The sequence below is a fragment of the Kogia breviceps genome, chromosome 8, assembly GCF_026419965.1.
Source record: "Kogia breviceps isolate mKogBre1 chromosome 8, mKogBre1 haplotype 1, whole genome shotgun sequence".
In the NCBI taxonomy this organism is placed as follows: Eukaryota; Metazoa; Chordata; class Mammalia; order Artiodactyla; family Physeteridae; genus Kogia; species Kogia breviceps.
Window position 1 is genome coordinate 70109947 of NC_081317.1, and position 22548 is coordinate 70132494.

General features: G+C 42.6%; 1 protein-coding gene across 8 annotated transcripts in view; it reads right to left on the reverse strand.

Moving 5' to 3' along the window:
• The window catches only part of SMARCA2 (SWI/SNF related, matrix associated, actin dependent regulator of chromatin, subfamily a, member 2), a 176355-nt gene that overhangs the window by 55171 nt on the left and 98636 nt on the right, over positions 1-22548 (reverse strand). For all 8 annotated transcript variants that reach the window (XM_067041601.1, XM_059071803.2, XM_067041602.1 and 5 more), the window contains 3 exons: positions 19262-19489; positions 15409-15486; positions 10506-10724 (listed from right to left, as the gene is read on the reverse strand). In XM_067041601.1, coding sequence (XP_066897702.1) covers positions 10506-10724; positions 15409-15486; positions 19262-19489 — 525 coding nt within the window. The remainder of the gene's footprint in view (positions 1-10505; positions 10725-15408; positions 15487-19261; positions 19490-22548) is intronic.

Below are 22548 nucleotides of genomic sequence, written 5' to 3' on the forward strand. Positions count from 1 at the left end.
CCTTCTCTCCTAGCCCTCATCTCTGGGTCTCTGGCTGGTACATTCACTTATTCACAACTATTTATGGAGTGCTTACTATGCATGAGGTACTGTCCCAGTGCTGGGATATGGCAGTGGAGTAGACAGGCGAAGTCCCTGGCTTTCCTGGAGCTTAGTACCAATGGAAGAAGCCAATGAGATAACCTTTAGATGGTGGAGAGGGCGATAAAGAAATTAACATAGGTTATATGACAGTTACCGGCAGGACCTGGCTCTTTCAGCTAGGGTAGTCAGGGAGGGTCTGTCTGGAAAGTGACCATTAGGACAAGGAGACAACCATGGACAATCTGGGAAGGAGCCTTCCTGGAAGTGCACAGGATCAGAAAGACAGTCCAGTGCAGCAGCCACCCAGAGAGCAAAAGGAGAAGATGAGATTCGGGGGCCAGGCAGAGGCCAGATGGCCACGGTCTTGGAGACCGTGTTAAAGTGCTTGGATTCAATTATATTTGAGGGAGGCTGCCAGAGGGGTTGATGTAGGGAGCGGTGCTGGGGGTAGGGGGTCATCAGAGATGCTATGTGCTTTGGAAAGCGCCCTCTGACCTCTCTGAATAGCCACCTGAACTGTCCTGAACAAAGAGGAAAGCTATTCTCTAAAACACCAACAATCTGCAAATGTCACATGCTTCCTTCAACTCACCGTTTTGGTACCTAAATCCCCCAATCCCTTTTTCTTTGGTCAAGGTGGATGGAGGATACACTCTGCTGTATTTCTCCTCCACTGGAGGCCAAGCAGGGTGGCGAGAAACCCCGAGGAGCACAGGTATGGCTGTTAGGGAGGCTCGGATCTCCCAGAAATAAGCCAGGAGATGAACGCCATTGCCAACCGTGTTAGGAGGCCATACCATGTGCCAAAGAGCAGCTGCCCTTCCGTCCTCCAGAGTCTGAGGAAGGGAGGAGGGAAACTCATAAATAACATCCCTGGAGACATGACACTGAAAGTCTAACATGAAGGAGGATGCATGTTGTTTAAACTCTGCTGATTTCCTGAACAGTTGAAAGCCCTACCAAAGTTAGTTCATCTCACAATCCGTTTCAATCTCTATTAACTCCCATCTGTGGACACCTGGAGACCTGCTCTTGACAAGCTCTTTAAGGTGGCTAAGTGTGCAATAGTATCTCTAATAGAATTTCTCAAATCTGGCTCTTAATTGCACTAATAAGGCAGGCCAGCCACGGTGAAGAACACAAGCTTGACAACTAATACCACTCTCCCCAGGCACGCACCGCAATGTTCAATAAATGGGAGTCGAATGGAATGTGCTTTTTAACAGCCTCCATCAATGGACCCAGTGATCAGAAAGCAGGGGATGATCATTACTGAAAGCACAGTAAGAAGGAAAAGGAAACCAGCTTCATGTGATTTCAGAGGTTGTCTTTAGGTAGGTGGAGGAGACCCAGCACGTTAATGAGAATGCAACTCCACCCCGGATCAAGAGGCCTGACCAAGATCACATACCTAGCTGGCAGCAGGGCAGGGACCCACATACCAGCTTCCTGACCACTAGCCCTGTGCTCTTCCTGCAGCCACAAAGGAAGTAGAAAACCAGAATGCAAAGAGTTCATAGCTGAGTGAGTACAGGTTGGAGGGCTTGAAGTGAATGAGCCTGTGGGCATGTCCCATAACATACTCAGCAAGGAAACGTGTCACGCTCCTTGATCCCACTTATGAATGAGGATGGGGGCCTCTTTCTCCACCCCTTTTACTTTTCTTCTGTTGCCCCAAACCTTGCATTTGAGACACACAGCAGAACTGTTTTATTTCTTCTTTTCTTATCACCTAGGTTTTTCTTTGAAATAATATAATAGTTTTTCTTTAATAGCTATTTTTTTGGTAATCTTTATATACCCAGTTCTGTGTTACACACATTTAAACTTCAGAAAATTCTACGAAGCATGAGCTAGTATTTTCCCCTTTCTACAAGGAAGCTACGAGAGGTTACACTGGGCACCCAAGGTCACAGGGCAAAATAGGTGGAGCTGGGATTTGAACCCTGGTTCATCAGATTCTAAGGTTTTAATCTCTTATCAACAATCCTAAACTCTCTTGAGAGACAGACATCAAAGACAGAGTTCTGACACCCACCCAGACATGAGCACAGTAACAGTAAAATCCCCTGCCCTGTCTCTAACTTCTTAAAAAAACTGTACCTTCCCCAAGCCTCACTGGGAGAATGAAGTCATTTCACAATGTATACCTATATCATAACATCACATGATACACCTTATGTACATACACCTTTTATTTGTCAAAAATAAATAAATTTTAAAAAAAGATTTTTCATAGCTTTATTGATTAAAAAATCAAAGTAAAAAAGAACAGGACAGAAAACAAATCTTGATTCAGGAAAGCTGCCACATATATTTCTAAAATCATCTATTTCTATGCAGTGAACTAGCTAACTAACTAACGTGAACTTATTTGGGCTCCTTAGTATCTGTAAGCCAGATTCATGGTTACTTTCAATGTCTGAGTTAGATTTCAGAGCTGAACCCCAATTTCAAATGGTTAAAAATTTGAGACTAGAATTTCCAGGCATCACAGTTTTAAAAATCAATTGAAACAGGTCTCTCTCACTTCTCGCCTTTAATACATTTAGTATTTTAGTTGGCCCTCTGAAACTACTTTCTTCTATTAAACTGACCCTAACTGAATTTTGACCAAAGGGAACCTATCAGGTCCAACTGCTGTGAAAACAATCTAGTCAATGGACTTAAGAATAAAATAAAAATTATAGAAAGTTATCAAAATTCTTCTACTACCGTCAAACGTTTCCCCCAGACAATTCACAACTCTGACCACCGTTAATTAGTTCAATACTTCCTTCCTGAAGTGCTGAAGGACCTTGAATTTGGCAAAACCCAAATCCATTTTCTAGGGCCTTAGCTCTCCCTTGTGTATAAAAATGGAAATGCAGCTTGCTAGCCATTTTGCCCCAGTAAGTCTGATGACCCAGGTTGAAAAGCTAAAAAATGCCATTTGGTAAAAGAAAAAGAAAATTTTAAAAATAATTTTTATGTCTTTTAACAAAAAGCAAGGAAAGATGATACAAAGTGACAAAGCAAAATACTAAAGGTATTATGCACATTATACTTTAGATAAAGGATCCCCCAAAACCCTGCCCGTATAAAATGAGGTCTTTTGGGAGAAAAGGACATGTCGAAGAATAACTGATGCTCTCAGCTGTGATTACGGCTAGGAGATTCCAGCCCCTGTCTGGTTTCAGGCTGGATCATATCGTACTTAATCCAGCCCAAACAGAGGAGACATTATCCTGTTTCAAAGATTTCTAGAGAAAGAAAAATCCTCTTCACATAGATGAGGAAATATTTTGTTATTTCTCATTGTGCATTTCAACAGAATTTCAAATATTTTGTTTGAAATCCCAACTTCTTTAAACTTTCTCGGTACTTTTTCCAGTTCTTTGTGACTACCTTTCCTTGGATTTCTCTGCCTTTTTCCCCACGTAGGTTTTAGCAGAGGCTGGTGGTAGTGGAAAGCTGACTATGGGACCTCATCCTGTATTTGCAACCTGGTGTTAGGTAGCTTTTCAAGACACACAGGTAAACTCCTGTGCGTTACTCCTGTTACACGTTTACTTTACTGATTCCCTCTATTATTATATAGTTCAGGAGTCTCTTACTCGGTTCTCTCCACTTTGAGCTGTGGGAAGGGGACACCTCAAAAATCCTTTCAGGGGTCAGTAGACCTAACTATGGAGATGTCATTCAGGCACCGAAATTGTGGGAAACTCCAGCTCTTATCTGGTGACAGACTGGTTGAAGAGAAAAACGATGTTCTGTGCTGCCTTTCCTCAAGGTCCCTCTGGAAATCCTGGGGCTTCTAAAACTAGCTGTCTCTATCATGAGATTTAAAGATCTGAGGAAGTGAGTCTTACCCCCATCATGTACATAACATGGTTTAGGACCCAACAGTACAGGGCACTGTAGAAACAGAGCTTATACCATCACCAGGGGCTTATAAAATATACCAAAAGAAGCATCCTCACACCCATACATAAGGACCACAGTGAGAGACACCAGCAAACAAGAACCTTTCCAAATTACAGTTCTGAGACATCAGATCGACTGTGAAACAAAAGCATATTCCAAAGTTTGTTCCCTCCACCAGGCTGGCAGTTAAATATTGTACAAAGCACGTAATTTAGATTGCATTCCAATTATCTTCAAGTGCTGTAGGGCACGAATCACTCACTTGGCAATTAAATTCTGGGATGTCACTAAATGTTTAGGAAGGGAAGGATTCTGAAGTTGGCAGATGGACCAAAGGAACAGGAAGAACAGAAAAACCAGCCATTCCAGAATTCACCCTCCCACTGTTTAGCCTTACAGACACCCCATTTTACAGAGCTCCTGCCTCAATCATGATTACAATACTGGCAACATCACAGCCCGTGCACACCTGGCTGAAGTTAAACCAAAAACACCTGACCCCTTGGGCTCATCAGACGTCTGCCAATTTAGCTCTACTAATGCTTACCCTCACACATTAAAAAAAAGATGTTTTTCCAAGAAATTATCAACATGTGCCAATTATTGGTTATGTGCAAATGCACACACACACACACACACACACACACACACACAAAATATATAACAGAGCACTGTTATCACCTTGGGTACCCCATGGGAAAGCTATAAAATGGTAATGGACATAGTACTTTCCAAACCACATTAGTATTCTCTTCCACACTTTCTAAAGGGACCATCCCCTGTTCAGGGGAGCCACCTATTGCCTTGAGGAGGATGAAGATAAAGCGGTAAGCAAAGACGACGAAAAAGACAAAATGACACCACTGACTTCCAAAAGAGGATTTGCGAGTCTACCGTCAGACAGCAGTCTAAATCTGGCTTCCTTGATGGAGGGGAGTTCCCTCAATTCCAAAGGCTCCTTGTAATCAGGAGGTAAGCCAGGTGGACAGGGATGCCCAGAACTGCTCTAGAAGCCACAGTGAAGAGCACAGTGGCCAGGCCACGTGTGTATGGGAAGTTGCTATAAGACAGGAAGGCAAGAAAGAGAGCCATCTGCCCTGGGAGAAAGGGAGTTGAGAGGAAGAGAGGTGAGAGACCAGCTCTGAGGATATTGCTACCTGCAGTATTTGTAAGCCATTGAGCCAGCCCCTCCCATGAGGTTGAGACCCCAGTAATAACTCTGCACACTGAAGCTCAGTGGGGCTTCCTGGTTGGTGAGCACACTGATATGCCCAGGGGGGATGCCTCCTGATTCCATGAGGAGACGGCAGGGAAACTGTGTCCCCTCCCAGAGATCATCCTATGTCCCTCTTCATCTGGCTGGTCCTCCTGATTTGTATCTTTCATAATAAAACTGTAACCACCAGTAGTGCTTTCCTGACCTTGTGATTCACTGTAGCAAATTACTGAACATGAGGGGGTCATGAGAACCCCTGAATTTAGAGCCCGTCAGTCAGCAGTGCAGGTGGTGCAGAGACACCCAACGTGTGGCTGGCATCGGAAGTGAGCCCGGTCTTGTTGGGGAAACTGAGCCCTTTAACTTGTGGGGTCTAACTGGGTAGTTCGTGCCAGGACTGAATCGCAGTACATCTAGCTGGGGCTGAAATGGAATACTCACCCTTCAGGCTCCAAGCCTGGTATATCTGGGGGCGGGGGTGGGGCAGGAAGCAAGAGGAATGAGGCTATAAAAATATCCGGAGGTGCATTTACTATGAAGGCATTAATGAAGCGTGAGCTTTAGGACTCTCACTTTACAAGACCCTCCCGAGGCTCTAGGAGGGTCCCTCACTGTGCATTCATACGGTCAGATACTTTGACAGAACTTGTAAAAGTAAGACGTTTCTGTATTGCTTGTTTTAAAGAGTTCCCTGACCCACCCAACCATCAGATTCTAGAGGCTTCAGGCTTGACAACCCCCTGGTGGTGAGGCAGCGATTTCTGCAAAAAGGGGCTGGACTCTCTTGCCTGTTCTAGCACAGTGGGTAGAAAGCAACCAAGAGTTTGAAGATTCCCAATGAGGGCACAAAAGAGCTGAGAATACTACAAGACCAGAGAGGCTGATAATCTTCACGGGACTTCAGACTGCAGGAAAGCTGACCACTAGAGACTCGGGCCGGGACTCCAGACCTTAACAGCATATGTCATCAAAGACACCAAAAGAATAAGGTGGGACCAGCTGCAGGTCAAGACCTCCAGGGACAAAACAGACCAGTAGTCCTGCATTGAGCCCAGCAGAGATCCACGGGACAGGATGCCTGCCCGAATGCCATAATGAAACCCTAGCTTCTCCCTCTATCCAGATGCCACCTTGGGGAGGAAGATGGGAAGGAGCTCTGAGGAGAGGAGAGAAGAAGCGCATACAGGGCATGGATGTTGAACTGGCTACTCCCAAAAGATGAAGTTCACTTGAGACTGGCAAACACTAAAGAAATTTAGGTTTCCTCAATGGCAACTGGGATTTCAAAACAATTTTTTAAAACCTTAAACAAACAAACAAACGGAGCTGTGTTTGAAATTGTGATCCTTTTCATTGAAAATAACATGAACACAGAACAATTTTTTAAAATCTTCCAACTAAACAGACTGTCTAAAGGACACTGTGGGGATTTTTAGCATACTATGATCATATAATAAAACCTGTTTGTGATGAAACCATAATAAAATTTTCACAGAAAGTGGCCATAGCACTTCAATTCAACCTAAGTGTTCTGAGGCAGAGACTGCAGCCTCATCACCAAAATCTTACCTTCTTGGGCTCACAGACAGACCACATCTCCCACTCCCCCTTATAGCTAATGTGGCCACATGCCTGAGTTCTAGCCAATGGGATGTGAGCGGAAGTGACAGAGATCCAGGCAGGCCTGGTCTTTAGAACTCAACACACACCACTCCATGCTGCGCTCCCCACTTCCAGCTCACAGGGATAGGGATGACTAAGCTGGACAGAGACTCTTCAGCCTGGATCCCTGAATGGCCACATGGAGAACAGTTGCCCCCGCCAACCAGAAACATCCACCTTGGACTTCTATGTGAGAAACAAAATTCTACTTTTCTGGACAGGCCCACGAATAGGGCATGTTTAGGTCCATCTGTTGCAGAAGTGAACATTACCCGAGGCTATACTCTTATACATCAATCCAGGGCTATTTCAATCTGGCAATCGATGGGCACTGACTATTTGCACACAGAAGTCCTAACAAGATCCAGCATATCAACGAATCAGGAAAGCAAGTATGTCGGCAACTACCAAGAATACTAGGAAGTTGGATTTGAGCCGTGACAGAAGAACAGGCCAAGAAATTCAAGAGCCCGGGGGAAATGCAATTAGTATTTACTTGTGAAGGCATCACAGAAGTGGTAGCATTTGAGTTGGGCCCTGAAGGATGAGGCAAGTTCCAAAGAAAGAGGAGGGGAGGGGAGTTCATTAGAACTGCAAATGAGTCCTCAAACGTTTTATCCAGTGGGAGGTGATGCTAAAGACAGACAAAATATTGTTCTGTTCACCCCAGGGAATAGGATCAGGACCAGCGAGGGGCAGCTACCAGGAAAGAGGATTCGTTCACAGGGAGGAAGAACTAACAGCTGGGGCTGACCATGGAGGGGTCAAAATGCAGACAAAATGCAGAGTGTCTCCTCTCCTGATGGCCAGTCTCTTGGCAGGGGTGCTGCAGAGAATGTGATCTAAGCACGGGGTGGGGAGCTGTTCCATTCAGCTGCCTCCAGCTCTGGGATTCTATGGGTCTGAGATGCCTCTACCAAGCCAGCTTGGTACAACATTGCCAGGAGAAAGGAGAGTTACTGCAGCCCTGCTACAGCATTTCTCACACAGGAGTCCGGGCCAACTTCCCTTTCAAGGCTGCGTTGCCTAGGTTCACCCACTGTGTTCAATCATCGGCCGGTGGAGACTATCTCTGCATGTCCAGGCCCATGAGAAACCCTTGAATAAAATTTTATTACCACAAAAAGCTTAACAGGCTAGTATTAAACAGGATTTCTGCTGGTGAACAAGAAAGCAAATGACTGCAAGCATCTATTTTGAATGCTTAGTCCAGGAGGCATTCTGCATTAATTGCATGGCCTGGTTAACAGCAAGTTACCAGCTCATACCAAATATGGATGCACATTCTCCGGAAGATTGGATTACAAAAAGCTGTATTACAATAAAGCTGTACTGAGAACAGTTTTGTCCTTCTTGGGTGACCTGGTATCTTGCAAGGCACATTAAGGTGAAAACTATGAACATCAATTTCTTGGTGTAGTTTTGTAAAACAAACTAGTTTTCCATTTTTAGATGTGCATGTTATAGACAAAAGGATGTGAATCCAGTGAAGAAACACCACATAGAAAAAAAAGGAAGTCTACTAGATACACAGATACTATCCTAACGTTACTAGCAAATTAGAAACTTTCCACTTTCCTCTTATAAGGTTATCATTTCATCTTCACAAGCATTCATTGAGTTTCTACTGTGTGTTAGCATGGTGCTAATCATCAGTGATATAAACTGAATGAAGAACAGAAAAAATGAGGTATTCTAATCTTGAAAACTTCCTAAAATTCATAACATTATTTTTTGAAGAGCATTTGCCACTGATTATTATTATTATTATTTTTGTGTGTGTGGTACGCGGGCCTCTCACTGTTGTGGCCTCTCCCGTTGTGGAGCACAGGCTCCAGACGCGCAGGCTCAGCGGCCATGGCTCACGGGCCCAGCCGCTCCGCGGCATGTGGGATCCTCCTGGACCGGGGCACGAACCCGCGTCCCCTGCATCGGCAGGCGGACTCTCAACCACTGCGCCACCAGGGAAGCCCCTGCCACTGATTATTGAAAAAATGATAAATTCAGCTACCTTCTTGCCCAATAAACGAGATTATTTTGCTTGTAGTGTATGGAGATTATACATATATAAAGACTGAGTTTAGAATGTTGGCCTAGATTGTTGTCTCATCTCCTGCAATATTCCAGGTATTCAAATTACTGCTTACATAAAAGAGAAAGGGAAAAGAATTTTCCCAAGCTCATAAATGAATATTAAAGTAAACCTCTTCCCATTACAGAATGGATCTTAATTATACAACTACAACCTCACAACAGTGAAACAAAAGATCCATAAAACCGTATTCTGAGGCCACTGGAATATTTGGATGTGACAGTAAAACAGTCACACAAAAGTTACATTTCATATGCCATGGCTCAACCATAAATATGAGCAATGCTTTCTTAGTCTCTTTCTTTTCAGGATACCACAGGCTTCAATCTTTTCGAAATTTAGGTCATACCTTTCTCATCATACAACATCCTGAGTAAGTCACATCTCAAATGGTGCCAAGACCTGTCTGCCTTTGATATCCAATCTCAAAATACTTCCCCCATCGCTTTTTGACCCACCTACCTACTTACAGCCCGGGTCCTAAAATCCATGTTTCACAAAGCTTGCGAACTATATTCCCTTTCAATAAAATGAACAACTCACAAAAACAGCTTCTATTTTGTTCGGTTTTCACCCAACCACCCTTACTATTTCCAGCATGCATTTACCGGCGCTGCCTGGAGCGCACATCCCTGATTGTTCTGTCTATCTTGGTACTAAGTCTGCTCCCAATAACGGAAATTACGGCTAAACCTTCAAAGGGGAGACTCACACTGGCCTCAGCACTCACACACGTGGCTCCTAGGAGCTTTTGATATTTCTGTGCTCCAACAGTAGGAGATAACATTCCTCAGTCAAAATGAGAAACTGACATTTTCCAAAGCAGAGAAAACAAAAAACAAAACCCCCAAACTACAGAATACCATTTCCAAGTGTCAGTGACCCGAGTCCCAGGCCCTAGTCTGCGCTGGCGATGGTCAGAGCAGATTGAGCCAACATCAAGCCCCCAAATGCATCAGCGCTCACTGATCCTGTTATTTCTAGCCAGCTGTGTGATCCTGCGGAATCACCTAACCTGTTGGGGCCTCAACTGCTTCGTGTGTAAAACCAAGAGGGTACAAAGGCACCTTCCACCGCTAATGTTCTTCGGGTCTAGGAAATAACGCAGGTAGAAGAGGCCGCTGTCCTGAACGCTCTCTCTGTGAGACTTGCAAAAGTGAAACTCCGATTAAAGACCATGAAATGAGGGGGGACAGTTAAAAAGTCCTCGAAGGCCCTCTTCCACATTTTGATTCTAACTCCGAGAGAGTGAGGCATGAACAGGCAATCGGTCATAAAACATTAGTGGGTCTCATAGCTCTCATAACCCTGTGTTTCCAAAGGGCAATTCTGCTCTTGCAAAACAACTCGTCATCATCTTCCAGGGCCCTGCCTTGAAATGTAGAATCACTCCACTGCAAGAGCAGATTGACTTTATCTATGTTCCAGAGGCCCTTCCCCTTCTATGGGCAACTGGTCCCTCTCAAAGAGTTCCAGCCTCAGGCCCCTGATTTCTCTGCGCCAACAACACTCCACGTAGCAAGAATTTGAGAAAGCCACACCTACCCTCAGCCACTGCTTCTCTGTGAGGGCGTCGCTGTAGTCCACGTCCCGGCGCTGGCGAGACCCCCTCCCGAAGATCTTCTCCTCCTCCTCTTCACACGTCAGCCGCTCCACCTCGGCGTCATCTTTAATAATCCAGGAGGGCAGCTCATCTTCCTCCATCAAGCGGGGCTTGCGTTTTGGGTTCCGGGCATCCTCCCTTCGCCGGTCCATGTCCATGCGCTGGAGGGATGAACGGAAGTGTCACCAAAGGGAAAGGGTATTCGGTACAGTGTAGACTTGCAGCACATTAAGTCTTCACAAGTCACGCCCTATGGCTGCAGGGTCCTTTCAGCTTCTCCCATGGAGCCTCTGTATCCTGGCTGACTTGTTCTAGCTCATCCCTAAGGCCCAAATCTCTTCCCTGCCCCTGTACCCATCTTTGAAATTTACTTATGCACTTAAAAAACTACTCTTAAAAAATTCCTTTTCTTAGTCTATGGGGGTACAAAGGCTTCCCCTTAAGTAATAGTGAGAAAATTCAAATTGGGGATGTATTTTAAAAATGATTACAGCAGAAATTGATAGAATGTTGTAAATCAACTATACTGCAATAAAAAAAAATGAGTTAAAAAAAAAAAAAAAGAGCCCTGGTGATACAACTCATTGCTGCACTGGCGTAGAAGTATTCTTCAAGCATATAAAAGAGAAAGTTCATTAAGAAAATTTCATTTACCTCAATAGGGTTCATGCTTTTAATTAAACAGCCAGGAAAAAAAGAATCAGCCACTCAGTGTCACTATAAAATAGCCACCCTCGGTTGGACTCAGACATGTGGGCACATAACTGGTTTATTAATCAGTTGGCCATGAATGCATTGAATTTTTAGTGTACCCTGGGCTCTGGGAGAGGAATGTCCCTCAATTCTTTAGCTGTCAAAAAGCTTAGCTCTTATGAAAATATCATGCCACAGAGTGACAGACCTCAAAGGTAATCTCATCTCAACTGATATAAGTGAAATGGCTTCCTTTCAACAGACTTCAAAATGCCTATTTCTCCACCTCCTGCTTTCTTTTTTTAAATGCGCTAGTAAATAAAGTGCCACATATTTGCCTTTAACCTATAACTAAACAATTTGATGGTTAAAGAAAAACAAAACCTCCACTGAATTGTTATATACATTAGTTATATGTATATATCACTGGTTAGACCATTTCTACAAGCGAATACACCATTAACCATTAAATGATTTACCTTTTCCCTCTTTCTTCCTTCAGTTCTACTGTACTGAAACAGGGATTCAATATTAATTTTTTCTTAAGAGCTGAGAGTGGTAACAAAATGTAAATGAAATGTCTATTTAAATCCAAATTCGACCTCTAGAATCTATTTAAAGTTCAAAGTTACTTAAACTATGCTTCAACATTTTTGGAAATCATTGTATTCCCAGGATGGGGTAGGCTTGGAGCATGGTGGAGTCCTATTGGTAGATAAATGTGGCCGTTCTGTTCTGTCATATGCTATAGTTAGCTGGAGAGGCTGCTCTTAATCCTGCCTTCTAATGCTATGGATTCAGAAATGGGATCCACAAAACCTTCATAATTAGCACACAGAGGAAACCTTGTTAACAGCACAATCTAAAGAGGGGCTTCTCACAGTAATCTCCTAACAGTTATTAAATAGCTATCAAGAAAAATCATTTTTTTGTTACGGCACTACCCAGAGATGACAAAGTATTGCCACTTCAATTTTTGGTTATACGATTACCATTTCCAATACTGAGGACTTGTAAAATGACTTATGCCATGCATTGGTCCACAATTGAGAAAATAAATCTCTTCTAATAGAAAACAAAATAAATTGCACTTGCTTTTTGTTTTTTCTTTTAAGAAAGACCCCCCAAAATTTTTTGATGCAATTTTTAATAAGCTTAAAGTTCTCATGATTGTATCTCTTCCCAGAGATTTCTGCTTGCAGAAGACCAGTACAAAATTTGAAGTTGATATTCAACTAAGCCTAATTAATTATTCAGATACTACATGAATATGTTTGTCTTAAGACCCAATAACCTTATGCTAACAAGTACAATTACTTTTAAAAGTACTTGTTGCCTTTGTAGGGAGCAGAGCAGCTTGAAAGCTTCATGTTTGTATGTTAGCAAAATGTTTCAGATATGTATCTTGACCTGTCAAAGATCTCTTTTAGGTAGAATTCATAGGTAATCAGTATAAGAGACAACTTTCGGAAGTCACATTTTTTAAAAGGAGAAAACAAGAAAAATGTTCGAAAGAAAGGTTTTATTTTAAAGAGACTATCTGCTGAATGTGTATTATTTAACTACAGTGCCTATGATATAAAATCAAATAATACATCTGTATTAATTTTATATAGGGAGCTAACGTTTTTTTAACAGTGGACAAAGAGTTTAAATATTCGAACTCCAAATCTAGCTCACATTCCATTCTTGTTTCTCACTACAGTTTTTAATCTGAGTGAACTGGCAAGAATTCAATTTGATTTCCTGCCCCCTGGTGGAGGTGCTAATGAATAGTGAATTGGCCAAAGGCAGCCGGCTGATTAGAAGATTTTAAAAAAACAACACAAAGCAAACCAAACCAAAGCGAACTGAAAATCTGTATTACCCAGAAATGAGAAGCCAACCTTTCAGAAACAAGCACAACATTCACAAAATCAAAACGCCTACAGAGAAGTATTCCCTAACCAGCTTCACCTGTTCCAAGCCTGATATTCCCAAATTAAAAGAAGGCTGTGCCTTGGCCAGACATCCAATTTTTTCCCCTGAGGCTTTCAATTTCTACAAATACCAGCCGGAAAGGCAGAAAAAATAAGTACTCTTTTTCTCTTATTTCAGGACTGCTGATGGAAATCTCCATCTCTGGGCCTAATCTAATTTGTATAATGGCAGACAGCTTATCCTTTCCAAGGGCCTCAAGAGTATCTGAGGCTACAGCAGTGCTGAATTATTGCCAATCAGTGATCAGCCAAGGAAGCTGAGGGCCTCTTGCCTCGGTGTTCCCTAGTAATCTACATTTTAATAAGTTCCTCAAAGAGAGAAAAGATGTCTATTTCCTACGTGTATCTCTAATCTCCCCAAACGGAGAATACTCTATAAAGGTGGTGATCAGCAGTATGAGTTAAGAAATTTAGGTTTCATGAACACCCTGTGTTGAACATGCTGGTAAAGTCGTTTTTCTGTCATTTCTCTTCAAAATGGCCTTAGCTGGATAGGATGGTTCACTTAAGAGGGGAAAAAAGTGCACACCCCAGGGTAGGCCTTATTCCCATGGATACCTAAAAGTTTCCAGAGAAAGAATTAAATGTCCTTTATCTTGAATCACTGTGTGTGAGCACAATCATTGTTCCCCAAAGTCACAAAACCACAAAAATAACGTCAGCCTCTATGCAGCTGGGGTCCCCTTCTCAGACTGCCTAGGCTAAAGAGGTGGAAATTGCAAATGCTGTGGGTCCTATTCGGCCCAGGGTCGTATTTTATTTGGCTTGAAGTGTTAAATACTAATAAAAAACTGAATTTAGTTGCAAACGTTTTGAAATCTGGAGACTGAATATAAAAACCTCACTTTCTAGCTTCTCTTGAAAATTTGGAATTTCTGGTTACGTGGGGCTTGCAGCTCTGTCCCCCCGAGAAAAAGCAACTCCCATTCACTGTTCACCACCATCCAGTCACCCCTGTCCACTTGCTTCACTCGTGCAAATCACTTGTCTGAGACCTGTGGGCTTCAAATTTGGGACCTCTGATTTGGGGGTTCTGCAGCATTTGACCACCAGAGTTACAGTTCACATTTATTTACTCACTCCACGGTCAGGCTAAATGTTAGAAAGATCAAAATGACTGAAGGTATTGGGGGGAGCCTTGCAACTTTATACATCCTTACCTATGCTGACATCCTCACAAGGCCCGAAATTTTGCAAATGCCACCATTCGTTCAATAAATATTTATTAAGCAACTACTATGTACCAGAAACTGTTCTGAGTGTTGTGCATACAGAGATAAATAAATAGCTATAGCAAATGCCTTAAGAACACAGTCAAATGTGACTTCTGAGGGCCTCCCTCACCAGCCAAGGGGGTTGCTCCCTTCCCTACTGACCTTGCGGCAGGCCACACACATAATCAAATTTGGGTTTCAGTAAAATTGCAGATGACTACATATCCTGGAACGTCAAGGTTGAAACCATGGATGTTACACGGTCAAATGTCAAGGTTCTTTTGCATCTGCTTTGTACCAGTGAAATGCAACCAGTTTTGATCTTTAAGTGAAGTCTACACCTTGACGCACATCTGGAAGGTTGCTTAAACAGGCTCTCTTCAACAATAAGAAGAGGCAGGACTATGTCATTTTAGTTGCTCTCCGCCCCCCTGCCACGCCCCCAGGGAGCATATTTGTTTTGATTGCTAAGGAGACAGCTAGGGAATAGCTGTGAACTCTACCTAGAGGAGCAGGGCAGGTTTCCTGAAGGATGCTGGCCAAGATCAGAAATGAGCTGGAAGTGGGTGGGGGGTGGTGGGTGGTGTCTGTGGTAGGCTGTAGACCACATGGCCCGTCCTGAGGACGCAGCTGCTGCTCAGCCCTAGCCAAACGCTTCCATAGAGAGATGTGGGCCTGGTATTACTGCCCATGTTCAGTTTTCATGAGAAGCCAGAAATCAGAATTCTTTTTGTGTTGGCAACAGATTCGAATTTTTAAAAAAAAAAAACATGGCATGGGCCAAACAAAATATGTCTGCAGGCTAAAGCCAGGCAATTTGCAGGCTCTGAACTGAAGGAAAGGCCCAGGCATCACAAATGAAATTTGGCCAGGGCACACAGACCCCAGATATCTTGTGTTTAACAGAAAAGGAGGGAGAGGAATGAGGCATTTGTTTCCAAGATTTTCTGTAACGTTACCATAAAAAGATCAAACTCCTCCTCTCGTCGAGCGATCATTTGGTTCAGAGTCTCATCGTCGGGTACTTCGTCTTCTTCCTGGGGTTAAGACCAGAACAGAACAATTTAACAGGCTTCCGGAGAGAGGCTGGACAGCTGGGCTGAGGTACTGATAAGTAAGGTGAATCAGTCCTCCAGACCAGTGGGACCCCATTTCTCAAGCCAGAAAGAAAACAGAAGGGTCACTGGGTATAGTACTTGCCATTATTATTTTGCAAGCGATTCAAACCATCTTCCGAGAGCAAAATCTGTTTAGGGAGGAAAGGTGGTGCACTCTCTAAGACATACCGGTTCTCTCGGGGCAGGGGTGTATCTTGATTCCCTTACTTTTAGAACAAGTTACTTAATGTCTACCCGCCTCAATGACCTCATCTGTAAACTGGGCGTGACATTTCCTTCACAGAGAAGATGTAGGATTTAAATAAGGAAATCCCCAGGAGAAAGGGCCTAATATTAATTCTTTTAATTCTGTTAACCTTATCCACAACATAAATGCTTATTTTCAAAGCTTTACAGAGGACATGAGTATGTGAAACTTAGTGACAAGGTACCGAGCAAGACCATAAAAATCATATACATATGTGTGTGTGTGTGTGTGTGTGTGTCAAATACATAGCCTTTAAAATATGTTTAATATGTATGTCAGTGGGCACTGTTACGCTAATGTTAGAGCTGTGGCCACGACAACTTAAAAGGTAGCAATAACAAAACCTCCACAAAACTCTTCTTAATGAAAATAATTTAAATGAGGTAGAGAAAGCAACTACCTAAGGCCTCACATTTTCATTTGACAGTATGTTAGACCAAGGCACCTTATGGCTCTGAAAATTCCTCAGAAACCAACAGTTCTCAAATTTCTTAGAAATGTTATGCTATGATTTTCACACTTTAAAAAAAAAAGATTCTAAAAGTTGGGCAGATACTACAGAACTTACTGCCCAAAATTATTTTTATCATATGTTGAGTGAGCTTGTTAAAAATCAAATGGGGAGTTTCAGTGTATCAGCAGAGGGACGAAAGGGAAACCCAGAACTTCAAACATCCAATTTCCCAAATCATACGTTCAAAACAAGGCAACCTGTTCTAGAAAGAGTACGAGTGGCCTAGCAGCTTAAATGAGATGACTCTGTCTGTTCTCAAGATAATGTCTTGCTCACCATGTCAGAAATGAATGCAATTCAATAAAAAACTGACGACTCAAGATAATAATTACTTGTGAAAAACTTTCTATGCTAGTTCATCTCTAGATGGAAGGCAATTTGTCTTAACACATTATTACATTTCATCTGGCAAAGAAATAGACTAGCTGGGAGTGGGCTGAGACTTCAAGGTACAAAGAATTCGGTTAATGGATCCACTGGTGAAAAGATGTCCTGCTTTTGCCCACCCTATTCCCAGGGCCACATTATCCCCTCATCACCTATACAGTGTGGGGTTGGACTTCCCTCAAGTCCAAGATGAAAAGATGCTCTTGTAAACTGGCAAGAAGCCTGTCTACAGTGACCAGGCCTTCACAGAGAACAAGTGGGCAATAAATCTTCCTGGGTTCCTTGTGCCTGAGTTCTCCATGGTCCGTCTACCATGGTGATGGCTGCTGCTGATATTCAAGACCAGAGCCCTTGACTGCAGGCTATCAGTGTCCCCAAACATTTTCACATCAGGACACATGCCATCCATGATAACATGATAACATTTGTCTGACACACTGATAGCCTGGAAGGGGTGTGGAGCCCCAGCCAGGCTGCTCACAGCTAGAAGCAACTGGCGCCGGACTGCACTGCAGGCCCCACTTGGTGGCCCACAAGCTTAGCAGACATTCGGTCCCGTCCAAACTGTCCATAAGACATTTGGCTCACGCCGAAAGGTCTTTGAAATTTGGTCCCATCCAAAACATCCATGAGTATACTTGGTCCCTGACAAGTGGTTTTGGACAGGATCAAATATCGAGGACCCTTTGGTGTGGACCAAATGTCTTATGGACCAAATGTCTTATGGATGCTTTGGACAGGACCAAATGTCCCGCAAGGGCCCTCAGGACTGGGAGGGATCAACATCTCCCTGAGAGTTAGGAAGGCTGGAAAGCTCCAGGTAGTCCTACACTCCACCTAAACCAGGTTGGGGACTATCTTCACAAGGCCTACACAAAACAAAATAAGCAAAAACATGGTGGAGACTCCTGGCTGAGTATCAGCTCTGCCCACACCTGCTTTGTGACAGTATATATCACTCACCCTGGTATTTTATTTTTAAAATTTCCATGTGTGTAAACACCCACAAAAAAAATCACCTGAAAATCTGATTCTAAATTTGTATCAAATATTTCAATTTTGAGAATCAAGTCTGTATCAAATATTCAACTTCCAGAATCAGATGTGGTAAATTATTTGAGATCAAAATTTTAAAAATATGTGTGAATGTATGAATGTATGTGCATATGCATTTTTCATCATTTCAGTGAAATCTAATAGATAACTAATCAAACATATAAGACTGACAAGTGAAGAGGTATAACAGAAAAGTGCTCTTCAATTTGCAGAAAGATTCATTTCAGGATTACTTTAAATATCAAGAACTACTTCACATTTCCACTTACTTCAGGAAAAAAAAAAACTAAATGAGATTTTTGAAAGAATTTGGTTTATAATTTATAGAAGATTTCAAAAACATCCTACTTAAGGCAAAATCAAACTACAGTTGACACTGGAACATCTGGGGTTAATCCATGTATATCTTAAGTGTAAATCGTAAATCGGCTGTCCAATTCCAGAGTTCCTCTGCAGCCGTGAGGTCAACCAACTCCGGACCCATGTAGTGCTGTAGTACTTACTATAGAAAAGCATGCACATGAAAGTGGACTCACACAGTTCAAGCTGTGTTGTTTAAGGGTCAACTGTATATCTAATATACTCAATGAAAATAGTATTCCACATGACTAGGTAAGATAAACCCATTCTTCCACTTACAAACATGGGCACACCAAACCAAATTGTCCATCCCCAGCCAATTTTATGGTAAGGACTGGCACTGGTATTTTGTACAGTTTTCTAGACTACATAAGAACTATGTCTTTTAATCTATTTCAAATCCATCTGGGGATGAAAATTTAGTATAGAATTACTAAGACTGGCAATCTAAAAAAATACAGCTACCCAAAGATCCCCTGAGAAAAAACATAATCAATGCATTCTTCAAACAATGTTGGCAAGTAAAAAGAGATTTTTTTTTTTTTTTTTTTTTTTTTTAGCCAATAATTTTCTCAGCCGTTGGTCAGCTCTTACAGGAGCATTTGGAGTGGAGGTTAAGGTCACTCTTTTCCAGTAAAAGTATGACTCAAAGAGCTAAAGACAGCTGTGAAGGCTTATCCTACAAACATACTGAAGTGCTGTGATCCCTGATAAAAAGGCAGGAGAGACAAAGGGCTCTGAAGGATGGAGAAAGAAAAGGCAAGGAGTGACCCTTCCAGCTTTGTGTTGTCTCATCTACCAATTGTGTTCCTGCAAGTGGCCTCTCTGCGGTTCTGCATCTGCCCTACAGAGGGCGGCACTTACAGTACAATCAAGCATGCAGGCTGCACCTCCCAGCAGAAACCAGGGAAGCATTGGATGGCCAAGCCTTCAGGTCCCTCTAGCAACTGCTTTTTAGACACTCATTTGGATGTTTCACGGGCTTTTTGTGCTTGGGGTGTAACAAAGAAGCTAATTCATTCATTTTAGTTCACGCCAGCCCAAGAAATTCTTTAAAAAGCAAACAGGTTCTTCTCAACCCTTGCAAGACACAAGATCACTGATTTCATAGACCTGGCTTTCTGGGATACCTCATTTTCCTCTTCGTGCTCCAGTATGGCTTGCAGGAATGCCCTCCGCTCGTGGCTTGAAGACTTCTGATCAAACATGCCTGCCTGGATCACTTTCTGATCTACATTCAGCTTGTACTTTGCGGCTGCGAGGATCTTTTCCTCCACACTGTTCACGGTGCAGAGTCTCAGCACACGGACCTCGTTTTGCTGGCCGATGCGGTGAGCGCGGTCTTGTGCTTGCAGGTCCTGTTTGCGAAAACCACGTGTTTGAGGGCCACTGTGCCTGAATTCGCCTACCAAAGAGGTCACCCACCCAAGAGGGAACTATGGAAGCGTTATTTAACCCACCTTTACTAATGCAAGATTCTGCTTACATTTTCAAAATATACAAGCTACCTTCTTCGGAAAAATTCAAAGTCATTTCCTAGTTGAGGGAAACTGGGTTCAAATTAGCCAACTGATATACATCTCAGGTTTTGAAATCCAGGTCTCAAGATGTGTTTGTGTGTGTGTGTCTGTGTTTTATCTGCCCCTAGGTTCACCATCAGATTTGACCCTAACTAAAAAAAAAAAATCAAATAAATAAAAATAAATTTGGTGTCAGAATTATGACTTGGATATTAACTAAAACTAACCCTAAGTTGCAAGGTTAAAGGAAGGTGTTAAAGATGATTTTTAAGACATCGCTGAATTATACAAACATACATTATACACACAAACACACACTGTTCATACGATGATAACCCATGTAGCAAATTTCCTGGGATCTAATTCCATCAAAGACTCAATCTTTAGTTTGGGGAATGAAAAGGATTGCTAGCGGAGTAGTAAACCGGACAACTCCGGGGGGGAAAGAAATTTATCAGTTTTCAACACTTTTATCAAAAGTGTTGAAACTGGGTATGGACCCTGACTCAGAAATTTCACTTCTTAGGAAGGTATCCTACGGGAATAATCATGGATATGCACAAAGACTTACAGTAAGGATGTACCTCTCAGCGTTATATATCATTTATAATGGTTTTTAAAAAAAGCAGAATTAAGTAAACAGTCAACAATAACAGACTGGTTAAATAAATTACAGTTTTTTACTTTATGTATATACAACATAGTACATTAAAAATTATACTCTCATTTAGAAAACTTAATTATACATCATAAAGCTATAATAAGTGAAAACTACAAGTTATATATGAGTATGTACATTATGATCTTATGTGCATAAATTTATCTATACCAAGAAAAGGCAGGAAGGACAAATACCAAGAAGCTAATAATGTTTACATCTTCAGGTATTAAGATTATAGGTGTTATTAAATTTTCTTCATTTTACTTTCATGTGGTTTGGCAATTTTTTTCTGCTTTGAATGTATATTACTCTTATAATAAAAAAAATAAGGTTTTACTGAAATCTTTAAATAAAAACCATCATAAAGCTATGTAGCAGAGTTACCTAATCTTAAGGCTATGCCATAAAAACTTCCTGGTACATCACTTTTGTTCATTCTGGTCCAGGTGATGATCTCTCCAATGCTAATTAGCTGTTTCCATGTGTCCCCCATTAGACCCGTGTACATCTTTAGGGCAAAGGTCTGTCCCCTGCATCCTGCATCCCTGGCATCCTCTTTTGCACAGAGCTGATACCCTGCTACAGCTGTAAGCCCATCGTCTTGACCAGCTGAGTTTCCTGGTCACCTAGACAGCACAAGGAGACAACAGGCCGAAGTCTGCCCAGGAGACCTGTCTTTGCTGCAGGGACCTTTACAATTAAATGACTAAATAGGCAATAGGTTTCCCTCAGAAGATATTTGAAGAAGTGACTATAAATATGGGAGAGCTGAACCATGAATACAGCTGGGACTCATCCAAATTAGATTATTTTCCAAAGAGGAGAAAGTGAGGTGGATCATTAAAATCCAAAGAAGGGGGTGGGGGGTGCGGGGCGGGGGGGCAGCGTGGGAACCCTAAACTTCATTTTCTGTTCAAGCCCTGAGCTCAGTCATCTCTCTCTACACATCTTCCCCAGAATGGCTGAGCAGCAGCCACGCTGGCAAGTTCTGTGTCATCAACCTCCTGATTATTTCCTAGAAAAGGGGTCACACACTGCTTCCAGAACGGGCCCAGGGGTAAACAGTCCGGGCTATCTTGGCCAAGAGCAAACACTGAGCGACTGTTCTCACCAAGAGGCTGATAATCGTTTTTCTTTCTTTTTCAATTTACATTTTTATACTTTTAAATGTGAGAACCATTCTTTGCTTGCACGTGGTCCAAACTCAGGTTGCAGGCCAGACTCAGCCCTGGATTGCAGTTTGCTGACCCCTGTTCTAGAAGATGCTGATAACCCACAAAACACTAAGGTTCAGGTGGCGGCAGAATATGCTAGGTGAGGAAGTAGAGGGCATGGACCATCTACCTACAGGGTAACAAGTTCATGAACCCTTGGGTGCTTACAGCAATTAGTTTTTTGGGTTTTTTTGGTGGTGGTGGCAGCAGTGGTGTTTTTTTGATATGTTTAAGATGATCTATCTAGGGACTTCCCTGGTGGTCCAGTGGTAAAGAATCTGCCTTCCAATGCAGGGGACGAGGGTTCGATCCCTGGTTGGGGAAATAAGATCCCACGTGCCACGGGGCAACTAAGCCTGAGCACCACAACTACTGAGCTCGTGCGCCTCAACAAGAGAGCCTGCGTGCAGCAAACTACAGAGCCCGTGTGCTCTGGACCCCACGTGCCACAACTAGAGGGAGAAAACCCGCATGCCACAACTAGAGAGAAGCCCGTGGGCCACAACGAAAGATCTCGCATGCCTCAACAAAGGATCCCGTGGTCCGCAACTAAGACCCCACACAGCCAAAATAAACAAACAAGCAAACCCAAAAAACAAAACAAAAAAACCTTAATGTAAGATGATCTATCTATTTGAAAAATAGAAAAAATGACTATTTCTAGGCTGAAGAAGTTTACGCAAGGTAAGCCTGTGGGCCCCTAAGCCAAAAATGGGTGGGAGGTATTACAACAAAGAAAGAAGCATTGTAATCACTGAATGGATTATTCACCAATTCTGAGGTCTCAGTGGTCTGAAAGCCCATCATACTGATTTAGGTGTGATTATAGCTGAAGTCAAGAACACAGACTGAGAAAAGGGCCTCTAAAGTAACTGTGGTTGACCATTCTGTGATAACAACACAGCTCCAGCTTCATGGGTTAAAATGAATAAAATAAAGTGCCAACTCATGTTTCTCATAACAGTTTGGGAATGAGAGTCCTGATAATCTCGAGGGGTTTTAGTGCTAATTCTACATTCATA